Genomic DNA, 24,676 nt, shown 5'->3' with positions numbered 1-24,676 from the left:
TTCCTTTATTATCTGTTACACTTATTCAATAAATCGCTTTTCCACCGAGTCACATTCTACCTGCAATATATATATATAATATTCAGTTTTTTTGCATTCCAATTTTTTTTCTATTCATAAATGTTTGTATTTAAGGGCATAGCCTTTTATGAACTGCATGACAACACGTGAGCTGGATAGTTGAGAGGTTTTCTACAAGCAACATCTGTGTTTGACTGTTGTGCTTCCTTCATGCTGTGTAAAATTCAAGGAGAACATGCATCATCCTGGTCGGCACTTTATGAAAATTTGTTTAGTACGGAAGTGGAAGATACTACATGTGGTAGCACACAGAATAGGCACACACATGACATGCAAAATAAACAACCTTAGTGTTTAGTGAGTAAGAACAATAGTTTATTTGTGGTCTTGGAGAAAAAGACTACATTCCCCTGCATTACTTTGGCTAGGTGCAGTGTGGGTAACACTGGTGCATTAGGGCATTTGTACATCAAAAAACAAGTCACAACACAAAATGTTCATAGTCAGCCACATGTGGAAGTGCAGAAAAGTAAGAACTACATCTGCAAAAGTATATGGTTTCCGAGGCGGCAAATTACTGGGCAAAAAAAAAAAAAAAGGCAGTTAGCTTAAACACCTACATGCACAAAAAAGAGAAAGACAGCGCAAACGTTATGATGGGTCTTTATAATGCTAGTGTACAGAAATAAAGAGAAAAAAATTCATTTATTTTGGGGAAGCAGAGTTTTTTTCCCCCAGCATTCCTCTGATACACAAATTGACCTGGCTGTCACGACAACACTTTTCAGCTGGTGTTGACAATGAATGCTATAACAAACAGGAAGTGACAATCTCCACAGCTGAGAGGAGACTTGCATTCAAATAGACAATATCAAGGTAATAAAACAACAAAAAATCATTAATTAGTAGTATTAACAACAATAGTAATAATGATCAGATCAATAATAATTCATAATAAGAGAAGTTACTTTAATGGTCGTTAAGGAAAGAAACAGACATGACTGGAGAAATAACATGGAACCACAAAACGAATAGATTTTGAAACATTTGTACTGACTCCGGTAATCAGGTTGTAAAAATTCAATATTGTTCAAACGGTGCAAAAGCGCAGACACGTGTCTACATATCAACCTGTTTTAAAATGCAGTTTACTGTGCATCCAATACAAGGAACCATTCTATACAAGTCATGTCCCATATATTCAATCCATATAGGTCCAAATTGTGTTTTTGCACAGCAAGAACAGCCTCTGCAAGTTCACTTAAGATCTGCACATTGTGGATGTATGCTGCTGCTAAAAAACTTTTTTGTTTGTTTGCAACTGTGAGTGAGATTCCTATAAAAAGATAAGTACATTGTAGACAAGAGATACCAACTTTAAAAAGAGAAAGAGTCCTACGGAGTTCACCATTAAATGAATAAACACAATAAATGCAGATAAAATATGATAATTAATGCATGTCTTTCTTTACCATCTTCTTACCATCATTGCATGTTCAGTTTTCCTTTGAGAATGACAAATAAATATCAGCAGTAGACTGATAAACAATGTTCTTCCCCAAAGAGTTGAGATGCACCTGTCATTCCCCTCATCCGTGGTTGTCTCGGTCAACTTTGCCAAATATTAAGCACAGGTTTATCACAACTTAAGTGCTTGAATAAATCTATAATAACATTTCTATACAAATTTAAATGTATATATTTTTTCTCAATATTTTACAGTTGAATTTCTCTAGAAAGATATTTTCTGAAATGTTTCTGATGTTCTTGCCTAGGCTTAATTCTGCCCCTCATTTTTTAACCTTCACAAGATCAAAAGTCTTCAACAACTAAAGAGTTGATCGTTTAAAAAAATTCCACATGAACCTGATTTTGTTACAATGATACCTTAACCAGTTCCCTCTGCCACTACTTTACAGCCCTCCAAAAGATATAGAAAATATAAAAAAATTATTTTCAAAATTTTCCTCTCCCCACTGAGCATATTTCTATCATATAAAAATATACAATTCTCTCCATAATTAAAATCTTGCCATGGTACCTACTGAAAAAAACAATTTAAGAGAGGTGACATGCTCTCTCACTCCAGTTTAAAACTCGAGCTCTTGTGCCGTCTTCATACATCATGCCATATATTTGATGCACTTTCGTCAGTCTTTTAGCTATCATAAGGACATTCACTGTGTTCTCAATCCATCATCTCATAACACTTTTTCGTCGTCTCCTTATTGATCCAAGTGATGGCTCTCGTATTTGTTCAGGATGTTACGGCACCGGCCGAGCTCTTTGCGCATGTCGGCTACTTCCTGTCTGAGTGCAGCGTTCTCGCGCTCAAGGAAGGAGGCGCGCACGGAGATCTGGTTCTCCTTCAGTCGTCGGGCATCACGAGAACGTTTTGCGGCCTCGTTGTTCTTACAACGACGACTCCAATACTTCTCATCCTTTAAAAAAAAGAAATAAAAGAACATATTAGAACACATAAGTTGCCAACAGTTGTAGGTGGGAAGCTATGCCAGATGTGTGACTGGGATTTGTGTGTTCATATGTACTTGTTTGCGAAGACTCTGAGTCTTTTTAGCAACTTTGAGTGACATTCCAGTGAGAAACGTCTGAGATTTGACTACACACAAAGTGCTGCTGTGGCTCTGTCAGTATAGTAGTGAGGAACAGTAAATTAAATGTCATGAGAAAACCAATAACAAATCATGTGTTAAAAACACTAAATACATTCTCATAAGTCTGACTGGCAGTTATCATGATATAATTTCTTTCTTTTAGTTTTTCAAAATCCAAACAATTATTTATTCACTTATTTAAAGTTTAGAATTTATTAAAATACCATTCATCAGTTCATCTAGTCACTTCTTCTAGTGCATTTACTTTTTACAAGCCTCCATTATTTAAAGGGACAGTTCATCCAAAAATGAAAATTCTGTCCACATTTACTCACTGTTTTATGTCCATACAATGCAACTCAATGGGGTCCAGTGTTGTTTTGAATCAGTGTTAACAACTAAAATTAGTTTTCATTCATTAAAAAAAATCATTCATTATAAAGCTGACTTAAAATATAAACATTAGATGGAAAACTTACATTTAAAAAAAAAAATCATCTTTTGTGTTCCACTGATCCAATTCCATATGACATCAGGGTGAGTAAATGACAGATTTTGTTTCTGGGTGAACCATCACTTTAACTCTTATATAAAAAAAAAAATAAAAAAAACTCAAAACATGAAGTATGTAGCTTCCTTTCCAAGTATTCAAAACATCTATTTGTTCCCAGAGAAGAGGTCATTGTGATTACAAAGGAATTTCCCCTTTTGACTGCTGGGCCCTTTATAACAAAAAAGCTGACATATCTGAGAACCTTGGTTTCCAAGACATCTGCCTTAGTCTTGAGATATAATAAGCTATGCTACCACCCATTTCCCAATTAAGTCAATGTGACATGCTTTATCAATCACTGCCTGTTACTTCATAATTCTAAAACTATGCTAGTAACAGGTCTTGGAAACAAATTATGACTTTAGTTTTTCATATCTTCATTTTGAAATCTACTGTTATTAATGAATGGCAATGTCACAGTGTCACTGTCTGTACTGATGCAAACATGCCTGGTATCTGTATTACTGAATTTGCATAGAAGCATTAAGAATGTCAGACCTGTTGAACAAAATGAGGGTGGAATTTTCCAGTCAATATCTATCAATGTGGAGCACAAAAAAAAAAGTAAATCTTTGCCAAATAATCAGTAAGAAAATTCTACACACTGATAGATGACTACTGAAGCTTAAAAAGACAGCTGCACAATAATATTGACTGCAAGCTTTTTAAGTCTATAAACAAATTGAACACGTTTCACAAAATCCACATGTTCATATGCTGAAGGCACATGCTCCACTTATAATTATGTTAGGATCTCCTTTTCGTTTCACCATGCTAAGTGTTTATAATAAATTATATATGTCCATAGTATGCTGCTGCATTGAGCTTCTCACCTTCAGGTCATCAGGGACCAGCATCTTGCGAGCCTTTTTAATCATGGGCTGAGGTTTGAGCTCTTCGTCACTGAACCGATGCCTACGGGGGTCAAACGCCTCCTGTCCAGGTACACTCGACAGTGCTACGTCCGCAGGATCAGGGTCAAAGGGCGCCAACATTTCATTGCAGTTAGCGATGGGTGGAGTAGGGAGTGGTGGACATGTGGTGGAAGAAGGTGAGGGCATTGGCTCCAAGCTGCCTGGCGGAGTGCCTGATGGTATAAACACAAAGTGGATGCTTTGATTAAGTCACGCTGCTATGTGCATGCACTCAGAATGATAGGACTCGCAAAACATTACCCAAAAGACCCACAATGGGGCAGTAACAGGCAGCAGACAACAACTCGATCCATTAATCCTTCGCTTGTTTTTCCATTTTCCAACATTTCTACCCTAAACTCTGTATTTCAGAATATTTAAACTGGCCGTTTCATTCCTCTAGAAAATTTGATAGTGAATTTATGCTAACGCAACCAAACTACACTTACTTATTCATTCAATGTTTGTATGAATGTATTTTTTACTTATATTTTAGTTATTTTTCCCATATTTAAAAAAGTAAAAAGAAAAAAAAAAGAAAAAGTAACTTACACCCATGTACAGACAAACAACTACAATGAAATAACTTAAGCAAGAGTTGGACAGTTAAATCTTATATATATATATATATATATAACCACATAGATATATAGATAAATTTAACTGAGAAGCAAAGCTAGCTATTAAGACTTGTTTTCAAAGAATATATCTTGAATTACGTTTATTTTTCTACATTGGCCAATTTTAAACCTCACTAATATTTGTTTTTATCATTAAATGAGAAAAAGACGGGTACGAAAAAATATATACATTTATATATACATTTCTTATAATTATATATAAATATATAACATAAAAATACATTCTCTGACACAATATACACAATTTGTCAGTGGAATTAGAAAATCATTAAAAAAAATTTTTTTTTTTTTTTAAATGGATAATATAACGTACTGAAAAAAAAAAAAAAAGTTTCTTACAATGCATTATTTCTTTACACGGTTAAAGTGAACCCTGTCATGATAACTACTGTTGCTATGTTTTGAGCAATAAACCTAATCTAAATCTGTCAAGTGCCCTTAAGGGTAACTTTAACCCCATTTGGCAATTATCCTCTCTTTACTGTCCACTGAAGCACATGCACATTTTTTTTTGAGATGGCTTGATCAAATCTGTGCAAGTATGTGATGTGGTTGGCTTCTGGATGTGCTTTTTAATCACACAGAACATTCCAAATATTTACCAGTAGCACTTTTAATCTCTCTCTCATCAGCCACTCCAGAAATGTAAACAAACATCTAATCGGAAGTACAGTATCAACACGCACCAAATCATTCCATCTCAATCTTTCAATCTCTCCCTGTCCGTTACTCCCACACACACCTCCTCTCCTCTGCCCCTCCCCCGTCCTCGCTCTCACTCGGCCTGCCTCGGCACGTGATTGAGCGAGAACACATGGACCAAGCGTGTGAGAAGAGGAAGAGATTTAAAAACATGCGAGCACAACCGCACACACAGCGTCTCTGCCGTTCATTCTTTGCTCCTGGCTCACCTGTGTGTCTACCACGGTTTACTTACCGGCCTTTCAAACGCGGTCTTGTTCTCGGCTCTATATCAAATTATTTTCCTCTCTTTTCACTTGCTGTCATCCCTATTTATCTTTGTATATCCTTTTGGTCAATCCTGCAAGTCATACTGCAGTTTTCTTTTTTGTTTATTTCTAACCAGCCCATTCTTTTCAAATAACAAGCACACAAAATTCCCACTCACCTTTTAAACAGCCGTTACTCAAGTAATTAATTTTGATGACACAAAAAATATGCAATGTTAACACGCGACGTACCTATAAAACAAAACTCACTTCTTCGCCATAGCACAAACAGCTGCACACCCTGTAACACTCCCAAAAACCGCCCAAACCTCTTGACAGTGAAGCCTACAACACGCACCATGTGCATCTATACACACTCAACAACATGCACACCCAAACCATTAATACTCTGAAACTACACAGTAACACACACCCATGGGACAGTCTGGTACTTTTTACAACTTCCAAACAGACCGAAATCCAGGGGAATTTCTTGTAAGCAAAATGAGGTAAGTGTTTGAACTGTGTAGACCTCATTTTCGGCCCACAGTGCTTCCTTTCTTCATCTCGATGGCTTACCTCCAGACTGTTCGTCTCGCAGGTTTCTAACATCGTGTCTAGCTTATCTTTCACAGCTAGTTAAATCTCTGGACTGCGAATGCAAACTCACCATGCAAGCATTCTGCAGCTCCCATCATGCTTTGCGGCGTGTGCATGTCCAGCCCGAGCAGAGAGGGCGAGGAGGAGGCGGTGGTGGATGTCGGTGAGGAGGATGAGGAGCAATGTGGGGGCGAGGTGGGGAGGCACTGGGAACCCTGGTTGGGGACGGCGGACTGAGAGCTTTGCGAGGGTATCTGAGCCGAGGTGGAGTTTGAGGTACTGTGCATGTTGCTCATTCCGTTCTCTGTCAGAAACTCCTCGAGATCCATGTACTGCAACTGGAACAGACCGCCATCACATGGCAATGTTCGTTCCCATAGCAACGGGCCCAGGAAGGAACTGTTGTTGCCGTTAGAGAAGTTGCCCGTGCCTGCACCGTTGCTGTCAGTGACTAGTCCATTGCTGCAGCCGTTGCGCAGAGGACAACGACTGAGAGAGTCTTCATCAATATCCAACCTGTCCTTACCTATGAGAAAGTGAAATCCAACTTAATCTGCATATAATTTTACTCTCATAATTTAACACTCTCAAACCATTTAAAAAGACATTATAGTTGTTCTTATGAACACATATATTGACTTTTATAGACTTCAAGAGAGCAATATTCCTGATGGGCTCAGATTACGAAGTTAGGGACAGAATAACACTTCCCAGCAACTTTCACATCACTCTGGGAGAACTATCTCTGCAATGTCAACACATGTGAATAGCTCCCAGTGCATCCATGCAAAATGAAGAGCCTTTGAAATACTTTCCTTTAAACATGTAAAAGATTGATGTTTTTTGATATTCCTGAAGAACCATGGTAAAGCAACTACAATGTTACACCGCAGTGACACTGCTTAACTTTGTAGTTCAGCAACCATACAGCTGAACAATGGCTAAATGTTACAGAACTATGGTATTATGGCTGAAGTAAAGCCATGATGCAACAGGTGTAACACAAAGTCAGACGTGTATTGTTTAACACAATATTACACTAGTGTAACATAGCAATATTTCAAAGATGCATTGCTCTGATATAGATTGAGATATTGTGTAGTGTATATTGAGTTACGTGGTTACTGGTTAAGTTTAGATGGTATAAAACCGCTTCTAATCTACAGGAGTGAAGCAATGCTAAAAACAATGTGAAAACAGACATGGCGTCTGAATGTCTTAAATCTGAAGGTCTTAAAGATTTCCGTCTTAAAGTATTTAGATGGGGTCTGAGACACTCTAGGGTGGGGTCTAAAATCTTAATAACACTAGTTAGGCTAAATCAGGCATTTTATGGTGCATTGGTGAGGAAACCAGAACCAGAAAAGAGAGTTTGAGATGAGACATTTCTGGTTTAGCTATACTGTATAAAAACAAACCATAAAAATGTAACTGCAACATGTTTTAACTTTGAATTCTCTTCTCTACAATAAACAGCAGACTGTCACTAAAAAAATTCTCAAGCTTAAAAACAATTAACCACACCAAACGCGCAAAAACTGTTCTTGAATCATTTACATACCGTTTGAAAAATATCAGTGTTCAAAAGTTACTGCAGTGGTTTTAACAATGATTCAAAAGTCGTCTGCACAGAAAGTGGATTGACACTGGCGTAAGAGTTTTTTTTCTCCCCTATTTAGGGTCAATTTCTATTATTGTTGACCAGATAATCAGTACAAAACAATGCCACTGACAGCAATCCATAGAGAAGCTTTTCCAATATTCACAATGTTTGATTCACAGGCAGTGGAAAACTTCCATCTGTGTGGTTACACTGTGCATTGCACATGCCTGTAAACAAAATGGCTTAGCCAACAGCTGACCTTAAAGTACCTGGCTAGTGAGCTAAGTGGCTGAATAGCCTGGCCTTGTTTATCTCTTCAACTAAGTCCCATGTGATGTCCTGTCTGTGGCTCGCTTAGATTTATGCACAGTTGCACATGACCCTGTCATTTGTTATGTTCAACCACAAATTTTTATAATCAGTAATCGGACCAATCAGGAAACTATCTAGCCTTGTGACTATTAACAATATTTAGACTTTCCAAAGGGAAGCAAACAGAAGGTTGAGAGGGAGCGCGTTATAATAAACACTGAGTGTCAGGGAAGCAGGTGCGTTTCCTCACCCTTCATTTCACTACAGTCTTTGACGCGCTGGTCGCCCTTCACTGGGAGCTGCAGGAGCGACTTTAAGTTTGCAGTGGAGTTTAAGTGTCCTCCGTTAAGTGAGCCTCCTGCCTGGATACTGTTGCCAAACTGTGGACTGGCTCCGGCAGAGTGAAGGTCCGGTGGAAGGAGCTGTGAAAGCGGCCTGGCCATCATCCAACGTCAGCCGGATTGAGCTCCTTTGACCGCTAGATGTTTGATGATTCAATACTATTGTGTAGCCGTGAAATCAATCGCATGACGATAACAGTGGAAACAACAACAACAACAAAAGAATATTAGCATTAGTTTGTGGTCAAACAGCACATATACTAATATATGAGGCATATGGATTAAGTTCCTATCATTAGAGTACCATTAAAGTAAACAAAGTTGTTAAGTCCTGTAACACGAGACGTTTACTTTAGAGACCTGCGCGGCTCACGTGCACCAGAGCATCTGATGTCAAAGAAAATGAATTTTAAATTACCTTTTTTTGAAAATAAGGTTAAGCAAACAGAGCCATTCTGGTTGCATTTGATTGTAGATTGGCCGAGTGGATAAAAATATACATTCCCAGTAATTCCAGAAAATGTTGACAGCTTATCTTCTGCTGGAACTTATAAATACAGACGAATGTCAAAAATAACGATGTTATGTCCAAGACCAATGTGGAAAAAACGCAACAAATTAACCGGTACAAAACGTTCAGTAGATAACGTGAATGCGCGCACCTTGCGTCGTCTCCAAAATAACAAATGAAAACAAAACGAAGAAAGTGTTGCGGAGTCAATTTCTGCTGCGTAGTGCGATTGGTGGGATGTTGACGTTTTTTTCCATTCAGTCGCTCAATCGCTTTTTCCCCTTGTGGTCACCCCCTTCTGTTCAGTTCTCTCTGCATGTGTGTTACCGCACACTTTGAGCTGAGCCGTCCGAGCTTTTCGCTCAGCTGGAACGAACACGGGCCGCTCACGTGACGTCACACCTCCCCGAGTAAAAGCACAGCGCTGTTTAATATTAATGAGGCACGCCCCCTCGTGACAGGCACTGATCAGTGGTAGCACTGATTAGAAACACATTGGTCAATAATTTCACTCCCAGCTGTCCCGAAGACGCCTATGTTAGGCACCCAGCAAACGCATGAACATTTGGCCACTTACTAAATTGGACAGTTTTATAGTGCATCAGAATGATTTAACAAATACGGCAGTTAACTGCCGTTTTAACAACCTTTCAAGTTATTACACTCAGTCCTATAAGAGCGCTACCTTTTGGGGGGGGAAACTATCAAGCGAATGGACATACTTTTTCACTTCACTAGTAATCCGCGGGAAACGTGAGCATCATGCGAGAGGAGATGGCATCTACACGTTGCGTCTCAGAAACACAGACGCGCTCTCTTCTGCACATGGTATCCGCACGCGGAGACTCGGCTGAGCCTGTCTGTCCTTTTTACTGCCATTGGCTGAGAGAAAAGAGACTCCTCCCTGCGCGCCCAGCCACTGGCTACCGTGGAGAACTGCGCTCCGCCCATTTATCCCACCCATGCTACAGCCGCGTGAGAGAATACAGAAACTGCGTGAATCCAGGAGAAGAGTGGCGCACACCCACAAAAGATTCAGAAATAAAGGAAATAGATTTGCTGGGGTTGAACCTGATGAACCCAACCTCACAAGAGTATCAAAAGTATTGTAATGCTCAATGCAGGTCTTACGATTTCAAAACTCAAACTATTATATGTGCTTTTAAATATATAACAAAACGAATTAATGAGGATGGTATAATGCAAAGATATGATCGACATTTTTTCCCGCACTCTTTTCTTCCTTGTTTTTTTCCATATATACAAAAAACAAAAACGCGAACACACCGTCCGTCTCTCTTGGACACACATTATTTCGAAGTCAAACACACACACACTCGAGGGCTCAGGGTACTTGTTTTCCACCCACCTCCAGTGTTTAAATCCATGTGACAGTTGTACTCCCAGCTTCATGCAATAGGTTGTAGGATCCTTGCTGCCACCAACTGATCAACATGGAATATAGCACGCTAAAATGTTTTAATACCTTCTGTTTAGTCAGTTTCACAGCCTCAACACCTATTATTCAGTTGTACAGTATATTGTGTACTGTGTATTCTATAAAATTCGCAAACTGACAAAAAAAAATCACAACTATAATTCTATAATGAAAAAAATCTATAAAGGACTTTAAATCATATATCGTGTTCAGACAGAAACTGACCAGTGTTGGTCAAATGATGGAAAGAAGGGCGATCAATACATGATTCAGTTAGAAATGGATGAAAAAAATTAGAATTGTACTACACTGATTTTTTTTTTTTGTCATGTCTTTATGGGTAGTGTACATTCTAGCAATACATGATATTTGCCAATCAAAAATCCATTTTCTGTCTGGTACCAGCTAGTGTAACAGCCTTATATATCCTACATATAAATATACTCAAACACACCTATTCCCTTACGATATTAAGTACAACAAAAAATGTAAGATCACACTACTTCAGGGTAAAATGATGATCTTACAGCAACAGAATAATGTAATGATAAATATTTAAACATTGTAACAAAGATTTAACTGAAGCAATAAATAATAAATGTTAAATAAAATAACAACAAAACAACTTTAGGAACTGATTAAACCATGTAATACAGTTGTATGCAAAATGCATATTTAGCTTATTTTAATACAAATGCAAATAAATATGAAATACTTAGGTAACAATAAATGTTTACAAGGAATTAATGAGGATATAACATTTTTTAATTGTATTAAATGCTTGGGTATCTTCAACAACCAGCTTATCATGTGTAAATAAAGTGATAGAAACATACTTATTACTTTTCTTCTTTTAAAGAAAAAGAGAGGCTATAAGTAGTATGGCATCTCTAAAAGGTGAGAAAAGTACATGGGATACATAGTTGGCAAGTGGACAGACTGTCACACATTAATACACTTAATCAAGACCTGATCTAAAGTGATAACTCTTACAATCACTCTTCCAACTACCTGAAGTGTGGCTATGATAAAAAGATAATTGACTTCTGCTAAAAAACATAATAAAATATTGACACAATTTACATTACAATACACGTATTTCTTTCCATTCCTCCCTTAGGCTCTATACATAGACGCTACATTGTATTACTCATAAATGTGTTGTTTTAACTAACAATTTGGTAAGGCTTTTGCCTTTAGGGCAATAATCTGTGAGTATTACATTTTTTGTTCTTTGACTGGCTTTGTGGGGGGGAAAATCTTATTTTTTTCTGTTTAAGGGCTAGCGTTAACATCTTAATGGTAGTATTCTTTAAGAACAATAAATAAATCTAAACAGGGCTCACATTTGATATTAAGAATTGTTAATCAGCATCAGGACTCCAGACTGCGACCATTTTTTTTCTGCCGGTCGCACTGGTGCATTTGAGAAACATCAAACGGCAGACGAAACGGCGCTACTCGTTTGAGCTGCGCAGCTCGGACCAATAATTGAGCGCAGCACAAATAAACTTGTCCGAGCTCAGAACAAGTTTACTCGGGAACCAGAGTTGATCTCACGACACTGTTACTGCACAGCGCTGCGAGATCCAATGAGAAGCGTTTATTATAAACAGATCAAACAGCGCTGACATAGAAAATCAGAAGTAGTAACGCTAACTATAACCAAGGTGTTGTGGCAGACACAGTCGAATGTTATTACATTATTAATTTCAGGGTTTGTACAACCTTTTGAGAGAAGTTCAAGCACTTTTCAATGACTTTCAAGTATTTCACACAACTATTTACAGCACTTTAAAGCTATAAAAATGATCCAATTTCAATTTTATTTTTAATGGGATAACCAAAATTTACTTTTGAGGTAAACAAACTCTTATTAAAATTCAAAAGATATCAAATTACCAATGTAACCAGTAGATGGCAGAAGAGGATCACTTTTCAGCTTATTAGTCATTCATTTCCACTCTTTTGCGTTATATTTTGAGATTATAAAATCACTGCTATAAAATATATCACTAAGAAATCAAATTTTGTCAGAGTTTTGCAGTGTGTGTGTGTGTGTGTGTGTGAAGAAAAAGTCACAAAGTGCCTTGAAAAACAAACTTTTCTTCAATTTGCAACTGAATCACAAAGCCCCCAGCGCTACCACATCTGCTTCTGGCGCCACCATCTGTAGAACTCAGTGGAGCTGGTGCCACTGCAATCAATTGTTAGTCTGGAGCCCGGAGCATGTATCATTATTATGCATTAATTTATTATGTTTCCTCTATTAAAGGGTTAGTTCATCCAAAAATGAAAATTAGCCCATAAATTACTCACCCTCAAGTCATCCTAGGTGTATATGACTTTCTTCTTTCAGACGAATCCAGTCGGAGTTATATTAAAAATGGTCTTTGGTCTTTCAAGCTGTTTCATGGCACTCAGCGGGTGTTGCATGCATCAGTCCAAAAGAAGTTAAATAAAAAGCGCCCATCCATTAAAAAAAAGTGTCTCACACGACTCAGGGGGCTGAACAAAGGCCTTCTGTAGCTTGAAAGATCAAAGACCATTTTTAATATAACTCCGACTGGATTCGTGTGAAAGAAGAAAGTCATAAACACCTAGGATGCCTTGAGGGGGAGTAATTTATGGGCTAATTTTCATTTTTGGGTGAACTAACCCTTTAAGAGTTAAGATAAATTATCAATTGGATTTGTCATGTAACCATCAGAGTCCACAGACTCATCACTCACGTTAACCTTTCAACACATGGACAGTAATGTCCAACATGCAGTAATTTAAATACTCCTTAAAATAAAATACTCATACTCCTAGCAGGACCCTTTTTTCACCTTCTGATACTGAATGCACTTTTTACATGAACAAAATCACATCTCCACACTTGCTCTAAGTGAACACCAACAACACAATATATATCAGAGACAGAATAATTCTACAGAGCATCTGTTGAGGTGAGCAATAGCCTACTGTTAGGGCACAGTACAATATTCGCCAAATCACAGAAATTTCATCTATTGCCAGCCAAGGATCATTTCAATATGAACAAGAGTTTCCTCTAAGCATTTCATTAAAACAAATGTCTTTGATACATTTGTGAGTTTGTTGAAGGTGTTCATTTAAAAAAAAGTGTCTCACACGGCTCCGAGGGGTGAACAAAGGCCTTGTGTAGCGAATCGATGCGTTTTTGTAGCATTTCAATATGAACAAGAGTTTCCTCTAAGCATTTCATTAAAACAAATGTCTTTGATACATTTGTGAGTTTGTTGAAGGTGTTCATTTTCAGGGGTCCAAGTTACAAGAGGAGATTTAATATGAATGAGAGAGAAAAGAAAAAGCTCTCATAACACCACAAGTCAATGCCTACATGAGCATAAGATGTATTCAGTCAGATATCTCAGTTCTTCTCATGAAAATCGCAACACTTCTCTTCTCAAAGTGCATATGAAAATTAGTTTAATGGCAAAACTTAGTGACTATATTCCATATGCAAGGATGAAGAGTTCCCTTTACACTCAAACCTTCTGTATGTTGATCCCATGACTAATTTAACACAAAGAGCCCTATCTCGTTGAAACTTAGCCAACGCCCCTCGACACACCTTCTTGTGCCGTGTGAGGAGCATTGCATTCCAGAAACGACAGGGACAATGTTTACAAGAAAATGCTCTGTTGGCTAAATGGGAGCTTCTGTGAATGAGAGCTGAGAGGAACTTGCGAGACTGTTTTCCACAAACTGGACATTTCAAACGATGCTGAAGGCCTCTCACTTTGGGACAATGTCTAGCTGCTATATGAACTTTAAGGGCTACCTGTTGAGAGAAGGTAGCACCAAGGCAAAGGGGGCAGGACTTTCGTTTCAGAGGAACTTTGAGGGACCGAAGCCTGTTAAGCTTAAGTCCACCTGGAAGGCCCAGTTCATACACAGCACTTCCTCCACTTCCACGTCTGATTCTCACGAGCACAGCCATGCGCTTCTTAATTTTATGTTGCGTCCTGTGAATTGCTTGCCTTTTTCTCTTAACAAGTTTTCTTCTCTCATTTCTCTGCCTTTCCCCAAGGGAGACCTCCACCTGTTCTCTCTCTACTTTTTGCGCCGGGGTCCATTTGTAGCCTATCTCCTCTCTCTCTTTCCGTCTTTTTTTTTTCTTCTTCCGTCTCCTCAACTCCTCTTGGCTTTGAAAAGTGTGGTGTTGTGTAGAATGAATCTCAGCTGAATGCTGCTGGGAATTGTGGTGTTGCTGATGTGGCTCTGATGGAGGCAACACGAGAGAATGCACAGGTATGTTTGGAGTAAGAGTATGCCCATGACCAGTGTGATAAATGGGTTCACCCTTTATCCCAGTATGTTGTTGCTGATGGTTACAAAGAAGAGGCCCTGAGGAAGTTGACGGCAGAGAATGAGAATAAGAGGAGGCATTAGATAAAGAAGGGTGTGCAACATTGGTATCGGGTATATAGAACAGAGGGGAGTAGCCAGCTTGTGTTTGGGGAGGAGCCTGCTGGCTATGAAGAACTCCATGTTGTTCGGCATGTGTGCCACTAGGTGGCGCAAGCTGAAGCAAAGCATTTGTAGCAGCTTCACTTTCCAATATCGAACCACCAACACTGTTATCTTCCCCTGTGCTCCTTTGAGCAACTGGCTGGCCAGTCCGTGTTAAGCCATGCTGTGAAAGCCTGTGTCGTGTAAGGCTGTTAGAGTATGCAAAAGCCTTACCACAGACTTCACAAGAAAACAGCTTTTCTCCACCACCCTCGTGAACAGTTTGGTGATGTGCCGTCAAGTGAAAGTGATGGCGGAACGATTTCCAGCATATAGCACATGTGTACAGTCTAGGAGGTGGCTGAGTGGTTGATGTCTGTGGTTTGACATCTTGAGTGTATGAATAGAACAAAGAAGAGCTGCTTTGACCCCCTTGAATCAAGCTGCCACCAGAGGATGGATAGCTGTTAAGGTTTTCCCCAACTGGCGTTGTTGGCACTTCTTCAATTTCTCCTTTCTGGTGTAGCTTGCCATGTCTTTTAAGGCTCTGAGCATATCCAAAGTCCTTTCCACATAGAATACATTTGTAGTTCTTCTCTCCAGAATGCACTGTGTGGTGCTTGCTAAGATGAAATGCCTCTCTGAAGTACTTGCCACACACAGTACAATGGTGAGGCTTTTCTCCAGTGTGTATTCTGTCATGCCTCCGCAAGGTCTCTCTTCTTGCAAATCCTCGACCACAGACGCTGCACAAATACGGTCTAACATCACCAACGGGAACTCCTGGTCTGTGAGAGGACTGCCTTCTTTTAGGAGGCTCAGCACCAACCACCCCAGGTTCCTTCTTCTTGCGGGGCTTACGAGGGCGCTTGGGCTTTCCACCAGGTGTCTGCTGATCTGGTTGCTGGTTGAGGGCCACTGCACTTGGGTCAGTACTTCCTCTATAGGACTTTTCCAGGCCAGATGTTAATAACGGACCACTAGGTGAGGCAAGAGGCCCTAGACCCAGACCTCCAAGCAATCCACCAATGATATCCCTTCGATCATCCCCTCTACCTCCACTATGGGCAAGATCACCACTCATACAATTTGCAGTTGCAGCAGTGATAGCAGAAATGGCACTGTTGACAGAGCTAGTGACATCATCTTCAGAATCCTCTAACAGGGATGAAAGTGGGAGATGTGGCTGTTGATGATGATGCTGGCTTTGGTTTTGTGGGTGTGGATGCAGAGTAGGAGCTAATGGTGTCTTCCTAAGTGCAGGCCCTGTCATGCTGCCACCACCACATAGGGTTGTTCCAGAATACAAGTTACTTTGAGAGCGCTGGTCCTTGTAGTCATCACTGAAATCATCACTCCGGTAAGAACCTGCATAACAGACTAAACAGTAATAATGCTATGCACACAAATTTCACAGTGCCTATGAAAAATTGTGACTTTTGAGTGGGTTTACTAAAAATATACACTACACTAGACGTTACTCACCCGCTGCATTAGTTGCTATTCCATCTTGGGAGCCCCCAGCTTTATTGCTCCTGCTTTCTATATTACTTTCATGCTTAGGTCTTGGTGTACGGCCTGACTTGCCACAGGTGCCCGAGGCTGCATGGTTCAAAAGGGATGTACTTTCCCGAAAACAGCGACCACAAGCTGGACAGCGGAATGGTTTCTCTTCATGTATTTTTTCATGGCGGGTGAGTGACTCACGACGATTGAAAGCACGACTACAAGTAGTGCAGGCATAGGGCCTTGCGCCAGAGTGGATGACACCATGTTGAAGAAGGTGCCCCTTTTTCTTGAAACATTTTCCACACTCAGAACAATGAAAAGTCTTGTCAGGACTACCACACGAAGATGAGGCTGCGCTCTCTTGAGTAGAGTGGGGAATACTTGGATCGGAAGGATGCAGAACTGGGTTTAAAATGTTACTTCTCGTGCCACTTGTGCCAGCTGTGGTTAACTCATGACTACGTAGGTGCCTGCGCAGACTAGAGAGATGTGTGAAAGTTTTGCCACACTCACCACACTGATAAAGGACTTCTTGTTCAGGATGAGAATGAGGTGGCATGGAACCATGGCTGTCTGTTTTGGAGACATTTGTCACCAAGACTGATGCTGATGTAGAAGAGGATGCAGAAGAAGATGATGAGACAACAGAAGTAGAGGATGATGAGGTTAGGTGAGAAGAAGGGTCTCTGCCAATACCTGACAAACTAACACCCCCACCACCATCCAAGCCTGGTGTGTTATCTTGGTTGAGTCCCCCTGAAGTGCTACTGTTGGGGTTTGTAGAGCTGTGACTGCTGCTGCTATTGTTGTTGCTGCTTTCAGACTTTCTCTGTGGCAGGTAGCCAGTCATGGCTGTCTTTCTCCTACCACCCCCTATACCACCACTTCCTCCGACAGCACTATCCCCTTTACCCTCCTCTTTTGATAAAGACAGATGTAGAGGAAGTGGAATTGGCAAACCAGCTTCCTGCTGCATTAGAGATGCTAGCTGGTTGGAGGAGAGTACTGGAATTCCTTGAAAGTCAAAACCTCCGAACGAAGAAGGTTGCGATGAGGAGTGCAGTGGATGGTGTGGATGTGGGTGAGGGTGAGACAAAGTGTGAGGTGGCAGTTGCTGCTGTTGTGATGGTGGCTGTTGAGGCTGTGATAGAGTAGTTGAGTGACCATGAGTGTGTGAAGAATGAAGAGCGGGGGGTGGTGCAAGGGCTGAACTTGTTTCTCCTGCAGCTTGGCCCAGACCAAGACCAAGATGGTTATGACTGCCTTGCTGAACTAAAAATTGTTCCCCGAGGCTGCATGGTTCAAAAGGGATGTACTTTCCCGAAAACAACGACCACAGGCTGGACAGCGGAAAGGTTTGTCTTCATGTATTTTTTCATGGCGGGTGAGTGACTCACGACGATTGAAAGCACGACTACAAGTAGTGCAGGCATAGGGCCGTGCGCCAGAGTGGATGACACCATGTTGAAGTAGGTGCCCCTTTTTCTTGAAACATTTTCCACACTCAGAACAATGAAAAGTCTTGTCAGGACTGCCGCACGAAGATGAGGCTGCATCCTCTTGAGTAGAGTGGGGAATACTTGGATCAGAAGGATGCAGAACTGGGTTTATAATGCTACTTCTCATGCCGCTTGTGCCAGCTGTAGTTAATTCATGGCTACGTAGGTGCCTGCGCAGACTAGAGAGATGTGTGAAAGTTTTGCCACACTCGCCGCAATGATAAAGGGGTTCTTGTTCAGGCTGAGACTGAGGTGGCATGGAACCATGGCTGTCTGTTTTAGAGCCATTTGTCACCAAAACTGATGCTGATGTAGAAGAGGGTGCAGAAGAAGATGATGAGACAACAGAAGTAGAGGATGATGAGGTTAGGTGAGAAGAAGGGTCTCTGCCAATACCTGACAAACTAACACCCCCACCACCATCCAAGCCTGGTGTGTTATCTTGGTTGAGTCCCCCTGAAGTGCTACTGTTGGGGTTTGTAGAGCTGTGACCGCTGCTGCTATTGTTGTTGCTGCTTTCAGACTTTCTCTGTGGCAGGTAGCCAACCATGGCTTTCTTTCTCCTACCACCTCCTCCGACAGCACTATCCCCCTTTCCATCCTCTTTTGATAAAGAAAGATGTAGAGGAAGCGGAAGTGGCAAACCGGCTTCCTGCTGCATCAGAGATGCAAGCTGGTTGGAGGAGAGTACTGGGATTCCTTGAAAGTCAAAACCTCCAAGCGAAGAAGGTTGCGATGAGGAGTGCAGTGGATGGTGTGGATGTGGGTGAGGGTGAGACAAAGTGTGAGGTGGCAGTTGCTGCTGTTGTGATGGTGGCTGTTGAGGCTGTGATAGAGTAGTTGAGTGACCATGAGTGTGTGAAGAATGAAGAGCGGGGGGTGGTGCAAGGGCTGAACTTGTTTCTCCTGCAGCTTGGCCCAGACCAAGACCAAGATGGTTATGACTGCCTTGCTGAACTAAAAATTGTTCTAGACTGGAATTGGCTGGTACTCCAGAAAGAAAATACTGATTTGCAGCCAACATACAGCTAAACTGTTGATGTAGGCTTCGGGCGTCAGACTGAGATCCTGCTAACTGATGACTAAAGGTAGTTACTGCACTACTGCTGGGAGGGTTATTGGAAGTTGAAACAGAACTTGAAGGAGATGGAGAGGAAGACGATGGACCAGGGGAGGCCTGAGGTACTGACAGGCCAGGATGCAATGGGGGTGGTGGTGGTGGAATAGATGAAACCAGTCCTCCAATTGCCCCTGCAGTTCCTCCACTTCCACTACTGCTGGCAAAATGATCAAATCGCCCTACTCCTGAATGTAACTGCTCTTGTGCAAGGGTTGCCTCAGTAGGGTGAAACGAGCGCAAAAACTGGGGGTATCCACTCACATGACTTCCACCACCGCTGCTGCTTCCAGACATTTTGCTGGATTTCCTCAAACTTTGAGAGGATGAAGAGAGGGATTGCTGCGCCAGAGGTGGGGGAGGTGCACTCATTTTTGCAAAAACTGATGCAGAATCTGTAAAGGGACTGCCTCTAGATGCTTGTAGCGGGCCTAAGCCAAGTCCAGACAAAATTGACCCAGATGTCTCACCTTGCTGCTGCTGTAATTGGTGTTGGTGAAGCTGCACTTGGTGTTGGTGTTGGTGTTGAAGTTGTCGCTCTAATCCAAGACCTTTGAACTGATGGGATTGGTGTCCACTCAGCATCTCTATGATGTCCACATTGTATTTTCCAAACTGGAACATCTCCCAGTTACTGAAAAATGGGTGCGCAGTGGCAACACCTTCTGCTCTTTGAGCAGCAACAATATTTCTATGATGCTTTTCTACTGAGTTGTGGCCAGAAGCATTTTCAAAAATAGTGCTACCTCACATTTTCCTTGTGCTTCTGGTGTTGTTTCATTTAAAGTGGGCACCCACATTCTCACTCTTCGGGCAAGTAGTCAATGAGCACATTTTGTATTGATTGTAACATGAATTTGTAATTTCTGCAAAAAGCTGTTTTTCAATGGGATTTGTCACTAACGAGATGACCAAAGTCGACTCCCTTTTGGCTTCCATATAATCACAGTTATTTGAGTTCAAATTTGATATCAATATTTCAGTCTGAATGTTCCATAAGAGTGCAAAGACATATGGACTGGTAAAAGAATGCCACAACTGCAATAATGTTTTCACGTTTTGGGAAGTGCACTAAAAGTGCTTAATGTTGTCAGAGTTCATTGAAAAATTTCCACTTGCTTGGTTACATTTTTTAGTTCATGACCATCCAACAGTAGGATGGATCCCTCCAAATCCCATGGGCTGGTTTCATTACATCCAATATCTATTAATTCTTAATCCACTCTAGCAAAAGTGGCTTACATCTCTGTTTCCAAGTTTCAATTAATTTTTTTTTCTTCTTTTTTTTCCATAGCTGGAAGCAAAATCCTCAACTACCATTCTTGGGGGCTGTGAAAATGTTCTTTCTGCCACTCCTCTTCTCACTGTGAGAGGAAAAAAGGTTGTAAAATGTTAAATGATTGATTTTAACAAAATTCTGGTACAATTCTTCTAAAAAACATAAACCATCAAAACCATAAAGACAAAACATTTTTTAAAAAATGAAAAACAACAACAACAGACTGTTTATTACAGCAGGCATTTTAATGTTTGTTTGTTTAATACACAGAAAATGTAACTTGTATGTGAATAGTTATGGGAGTACTGGCACATCTCCGAAAAAGTTCCAAGTGCATCACTTGAACATCTCATGGCATTTCCATGACTTCATTTTTGCTCATTTGTATTCTTAAATAGCTAAATGAAATAACTCACAATAAAAAAAAAAAACTTTTAAAAACCTGAGTTTCTATTATTTCTAGTGATCCATATATATCTAAACTTAAAACAAATTATAACTGACATTCATAATTCACCTTGAAATACTACATCGTATTTAATAAATTTATAACATCAGTTCATCTTATCAACATCATTTAAATTACAAAAATGAACAGACATATTCAACTGATACTCGCTGTAGAGTGCACTGATGCATTTAACGACTGTTATTTTACAATCACAACACGATACTAAACAAAAGTAGTGTGAAATACGTTCTCAGACGATTTGCGAAATGAAAACAGTAAGATAATACACATTTCCAAATATTTACATATTTTTCTTATATTTAAACGTCGCGAGTGTTTTCTATCACTTTATCTTACACTCTGAACTGTTGGCATTGCGCTGAAAAGATGCTGAGTGCGGGGTGAATCGTCAGGGGTAACGTTAGAGGTGAATTTCATGTAACTAATTATTACATCTTCCGATTGCACCGCGTCTCACTAAAGAAAAGAAAATGTCCATTTCAACAGACTCCGGGGAGTAATAGAAGAAACAAAACCCGTCTACGATGGGGAAAATGCACTTCGATTTTCAACAGTGCTTTAAAAACGCTCTTCAGAGTACTAATGGACTAAAAATATTTTAGCGCTGGGGCTGTGTAACATGTTAGCACGCAAAACAGCTGGCTAATACTACAAATTCAGCAAAGGGACACAGCACAGCTTGCCGTCATGATGCGCGACCTAACAACAGCAAGCCAGATAATGCAGGATCAAAACTGTCTTATTGTGCAAGTAGATTAATCATAATGAAATCACAGTCGAGACAATAAAATAGGCCTTTTTACCTACGCATCCATCTTTTAGCCTGGTCAAGATGAACAGGGCCTGCTACACTCTCTCCCACCCTGCCCCCCTCGTTCATGTGCCCCAGCAGCTCTGCGCTGTTTTCCAGTGGTTAGCCTTCTAGCTACAGCTAGTTAGCAGACTCTGTTTCCACTGCAACCGAATGTCTCTTACACTGTAGAACAGATGCACTTATTGTACTTATATCCTGTGAAAAATGCATCAAACTGTATTACGACCGATTACTTTTTATTTTGCGTTTTTTTTTTTTGTCTGCTAAAATATTTTGGACGGTCTATGTTGGTGTTTTAGAAAGAACGAATGACGTGTGAGATTTTAACATTGGTCGTTTCCGGACCTTGGAACACTTCCGGCTACCCCGTTATCTGTCCGTTATGTTTATTTATTTATTTGTGGTCGAGACAGCGTTCGTGTGAAACCGCTGTACTCCAAATATTGTCTTTAATTATAGAGTTACTAATGACGATAGGGTTCGTTTGCTTTTTAGCTGTATTGTGTATGCCGATAGCTTTCAAGTGTTTTCAGCGTTGTTGTTGTTGTGCAGTCAAATTTGACATGTTAGCGGGCTCGCAATAGGTAGCCTAATTCTTACGTGATTCCGAATTACAACTCGCCGAATATAATTCTGATATAATATACTAAATGTGCTATTCATTTATTGTAGGATTCTTTTAGCATTATGTTTGTATCTTAGAAGCTCTTATAGTGGCCATTTTATTACATACTGACAGCTCAAATTCAAAGGCAGGTCCTTATCAAAATGGCTGCCTTGGAATTGCTAGTCTTTATTTCCAGTCTGATGCTTCATGGAAGATAAGATTGTAAACATTGTGTAGTAAATGCCGACATTGTGAATAATTAAACATTTTCTGTCTCCTTACATGTGTGTCACCAGACATTCGAGGCAACAGTTTCATCATTTGATTTTATTTTACAAAGGTGAAATTTAACCTGTATGGAATGATGCTATATATGTGTGTGTGTGTGTGTTCTTTGAGAGCATTTGTTATGAAAGTAAAATATTCTACTGCTTCTGTGCTTAGAAATTGCAAGACGTGAGCTCATTGCTGTATTCCCAGGGTTTCAATCTTCATTGTCCTGCTTTGCTTGTGTGCAGCCAATGCACATCCCATTGTAGGCTATCAACCTTTTAAAATGCTTCAGGGCTTTATTTGCACATCCAATGTTTGTTATTTTCTGCAGTAATATGCCTTGTAAATAAATTCCATAAACATTTTCATAATTATGGCTTGTGGATACAAAACAGACATTGCTACAGACTTTTTATGACAAAGAAAATACTAAATTGATTCATCTGTTCTAATTGTCCCTGAAAGAAACAAGTTGAAATTTCACTTAATCAACAAAGAGACGACATTCGGTTACACACATACAACATACATCCTATGACATCATTTATAAACCCATTGTGATGTCTCTGCAACAAGTAATGGCATTTGCAGGCTTAGAACAATTACTATGTGACATCACATTGAGAAATTTTTGAAGGCACTCCTTATCATTAGGAATGCATGAAGAATTGGCAAACAATGTGGCTTTAAAGTTTGTGCTTCTATTTTCTACTCATAATTTCAAAAGAATTTCATGAAAAAGATATCTAAAACAAGTTAACACTAAAACCACAGAGGAAAAAAAATCACCATCGTAATCATAATATAACCATAACAACAAGAAGAAATTTCACCAATAACCATAATATTAAATGTCACAGTAATGACAATAACAAACACCAATGTATTACAGAGCTGTTAGGAAGATTGTCTTTAAGTTGTATTCATAACTCATTAAGATACACACTAGTTCCAGTGAAAAGTTAAATGAATGTGTTACCACCAATCCTCCTGATGCTGATGTGATATAAACTACTCCTTAACACTTTTACTGGGAGGCATATATATTCAAATAGTCTGTAACTTCTAACGTTCAATTTCATTACACTGAAAATTAACCAAGGGGTATAAAGTCAATGACAAAAAATGACCACTTGGTGGTTTTACAATGTAAATTGTTTAGTTTTCATTGGTTAAAATGAGTTACTGACACCTGCGCTATTTCTCAGAGATCAGAACCATACAGTAAATGATATCTGGCTTGTTTTGCGAACAATCTCACATTTATATTTTTCATTGTAATATTTACTTACTACATTAATATCTTTTTGTAAGTAATGAGATTATCACTGAATAATGAGTAAGCTGTGGGTAACATCTGTACCACTAACGCATGTGTGTTGTATAGCCCTTAATATTGATAAGCGTTATTGGTCATGAAGATATCAGGTATGACGTGTTGTGTTCATATCTCAGTAACAGCAGATTGAAAAATACACGTTAGCTGTTTTGGCATGCCCATATCCTCGGACTGTTCGCAGATTCTCAGTTTTAACAGCATATACACATGGCTTCAATATGGAGATTCAGAAAGCAGTCCAGGAGGTTTGTTTTTATGCAAATGTCAACCCACACCTGAGCGAGATAATGATACTGCCATGTTATGCACTAAATTTATGCCAGAATATCATAACATAGAAATACTTTGATGAGTGCTCTTACTCTTGAGTCATTTTCTTCATCTCAGATCCATATTTAATAGCTTAAGGTGAACCGTTTGTCTACACAGTATACCTAAGAGAAGCATAAATGGGTAAGTACCCAGCATTACGGGAATCTAATGTATTATTCTTGTGCTTTTGATAGTCCAGCGTCCCTTATGATGAATCTCTCTTACAAATCCAAGCACTTGGACATTGTAGAAAGTGGTGGCTCAGAATCCAAACAAAGTGCCATTGATCATTAATGAGTCTTTTTAAATGGAGAAAAAAGATGATTGTCAGACATTTCTCTTGGTTTTCATCTGGGCTTTTCTGCCCAATTGTGTCCCAGAATGGCTTTCATCGATAGTTCAAAGCGATCTCCAGTTATGTACTGAAGGGCCGACTTGAGAATTTAAACCTTGTGTACTATTTTCAGGATTCCCCCC

General features: G+C 39.8%; 3 protein-coding genes across 5 annotated transcripts in view; all 3 read right to left on the bottom strand.

Moving 5' to 3' along the window:
* Positions 1-592: 592 nt before the first annotated feature.
* Positions 593-9,480, bottom strand: LOC107737919 (hepatic leukemia factor-like). The gene is made up of 5 exons (XM_016549558.1): positions 8,969-9,480; positions 8,460-8,709; positions 6,365-6,820; positions 4,023-4,276; positions 593-2,462 (listed from the first exon to the last, which is right to left on the bottom strand). The coding sequence occupies exons 2-5, from the start codon at positions 8,653-8,655 to the stop codon at positions 2,247-2,249; spliced, it is 1,122 nt and encodes a 373-aa protein (XP_016405044.1). The 5' UTR covers positions 8,656-8,709; positions 8,969-9,480; the 3' UTR covers positions 593-2,246.
* Positions 9,481-13,725: 4,245 nt separating this feature from the next.
* LOC107737915 (zinc finger protein 865-like) lies at positions 13,726-22,022 on the bottom strand. 3 transcript variants are annotated; one of them, XM_016549555.1, is made up of 4 exons: positions 21,658-22,022; positions 18,157-20,467; positions 16,464-16,957; positions 13,726-16,346 (listed from the first exon to the last, which is right to left on the bottom strand). In XM_016549555.1, the coding sequence occupies exons 2-4, from the start codon at positions 19,725-19,727 to the stop codon at positions 13,966-13,968; spliced, it is 4,446 nt and encodes a 1,481-aa protein (XP_016405041.1). In that variant the 5' UTR covers positions 19,728-20,467; positions 21,658-22,022; the 3' UTR covers positions 13,726-13,965. The 3 variants fall into 3 exon arrangements, with proteins under 3 accessions (XP_016405041.1, XP_016405039.1, XP_016405040.1); XM_016549553.1 differs by having other exon boundaries at positions 13,726-16,358; positions 16,464-17,732; positions 18,917-20,467; XM_016549554.1 differs by having other exon boundaries at positions 16,464-17,732; positions 18,917-20,467.
* Positions 15,643-24,676, bottom strand: part of shisa7a (shisa family member 7a) — a 22,364-nt gene continuing 13,330 nt past the window's right edge. The window contains exon 7 of the mRNA XM_016549556.1: positions 15,643-15,654. The gene's annotated coding sequence lies outside the window, so the exon portion shown is untranslated. The remainder of the gene's footprint in view (positions 15,655-24,676) is intronic.

Source organism: Sinocyclocheilus rhinocerous, unplaced genomic scaffold, assembly GCF_001515625.1.
Source record: "Sinocyclocheilus rhinocerous isolate Xijiao unplaced genomic scaffold, SAMN03320098_v1.1 scaffold4662, whole genome shotgun sequence".
Taxonomy (NCBI): Eukaryota; Metazoa; Chordata; class Actinopteri; order Cypriniformes; family Cyprinidae; genus Sinocyclocheilus; species Sinocyclocheilus rhinocerous.
This window is presented reverse-complemented; position numbering and strand designations above follow the sequence as displayed.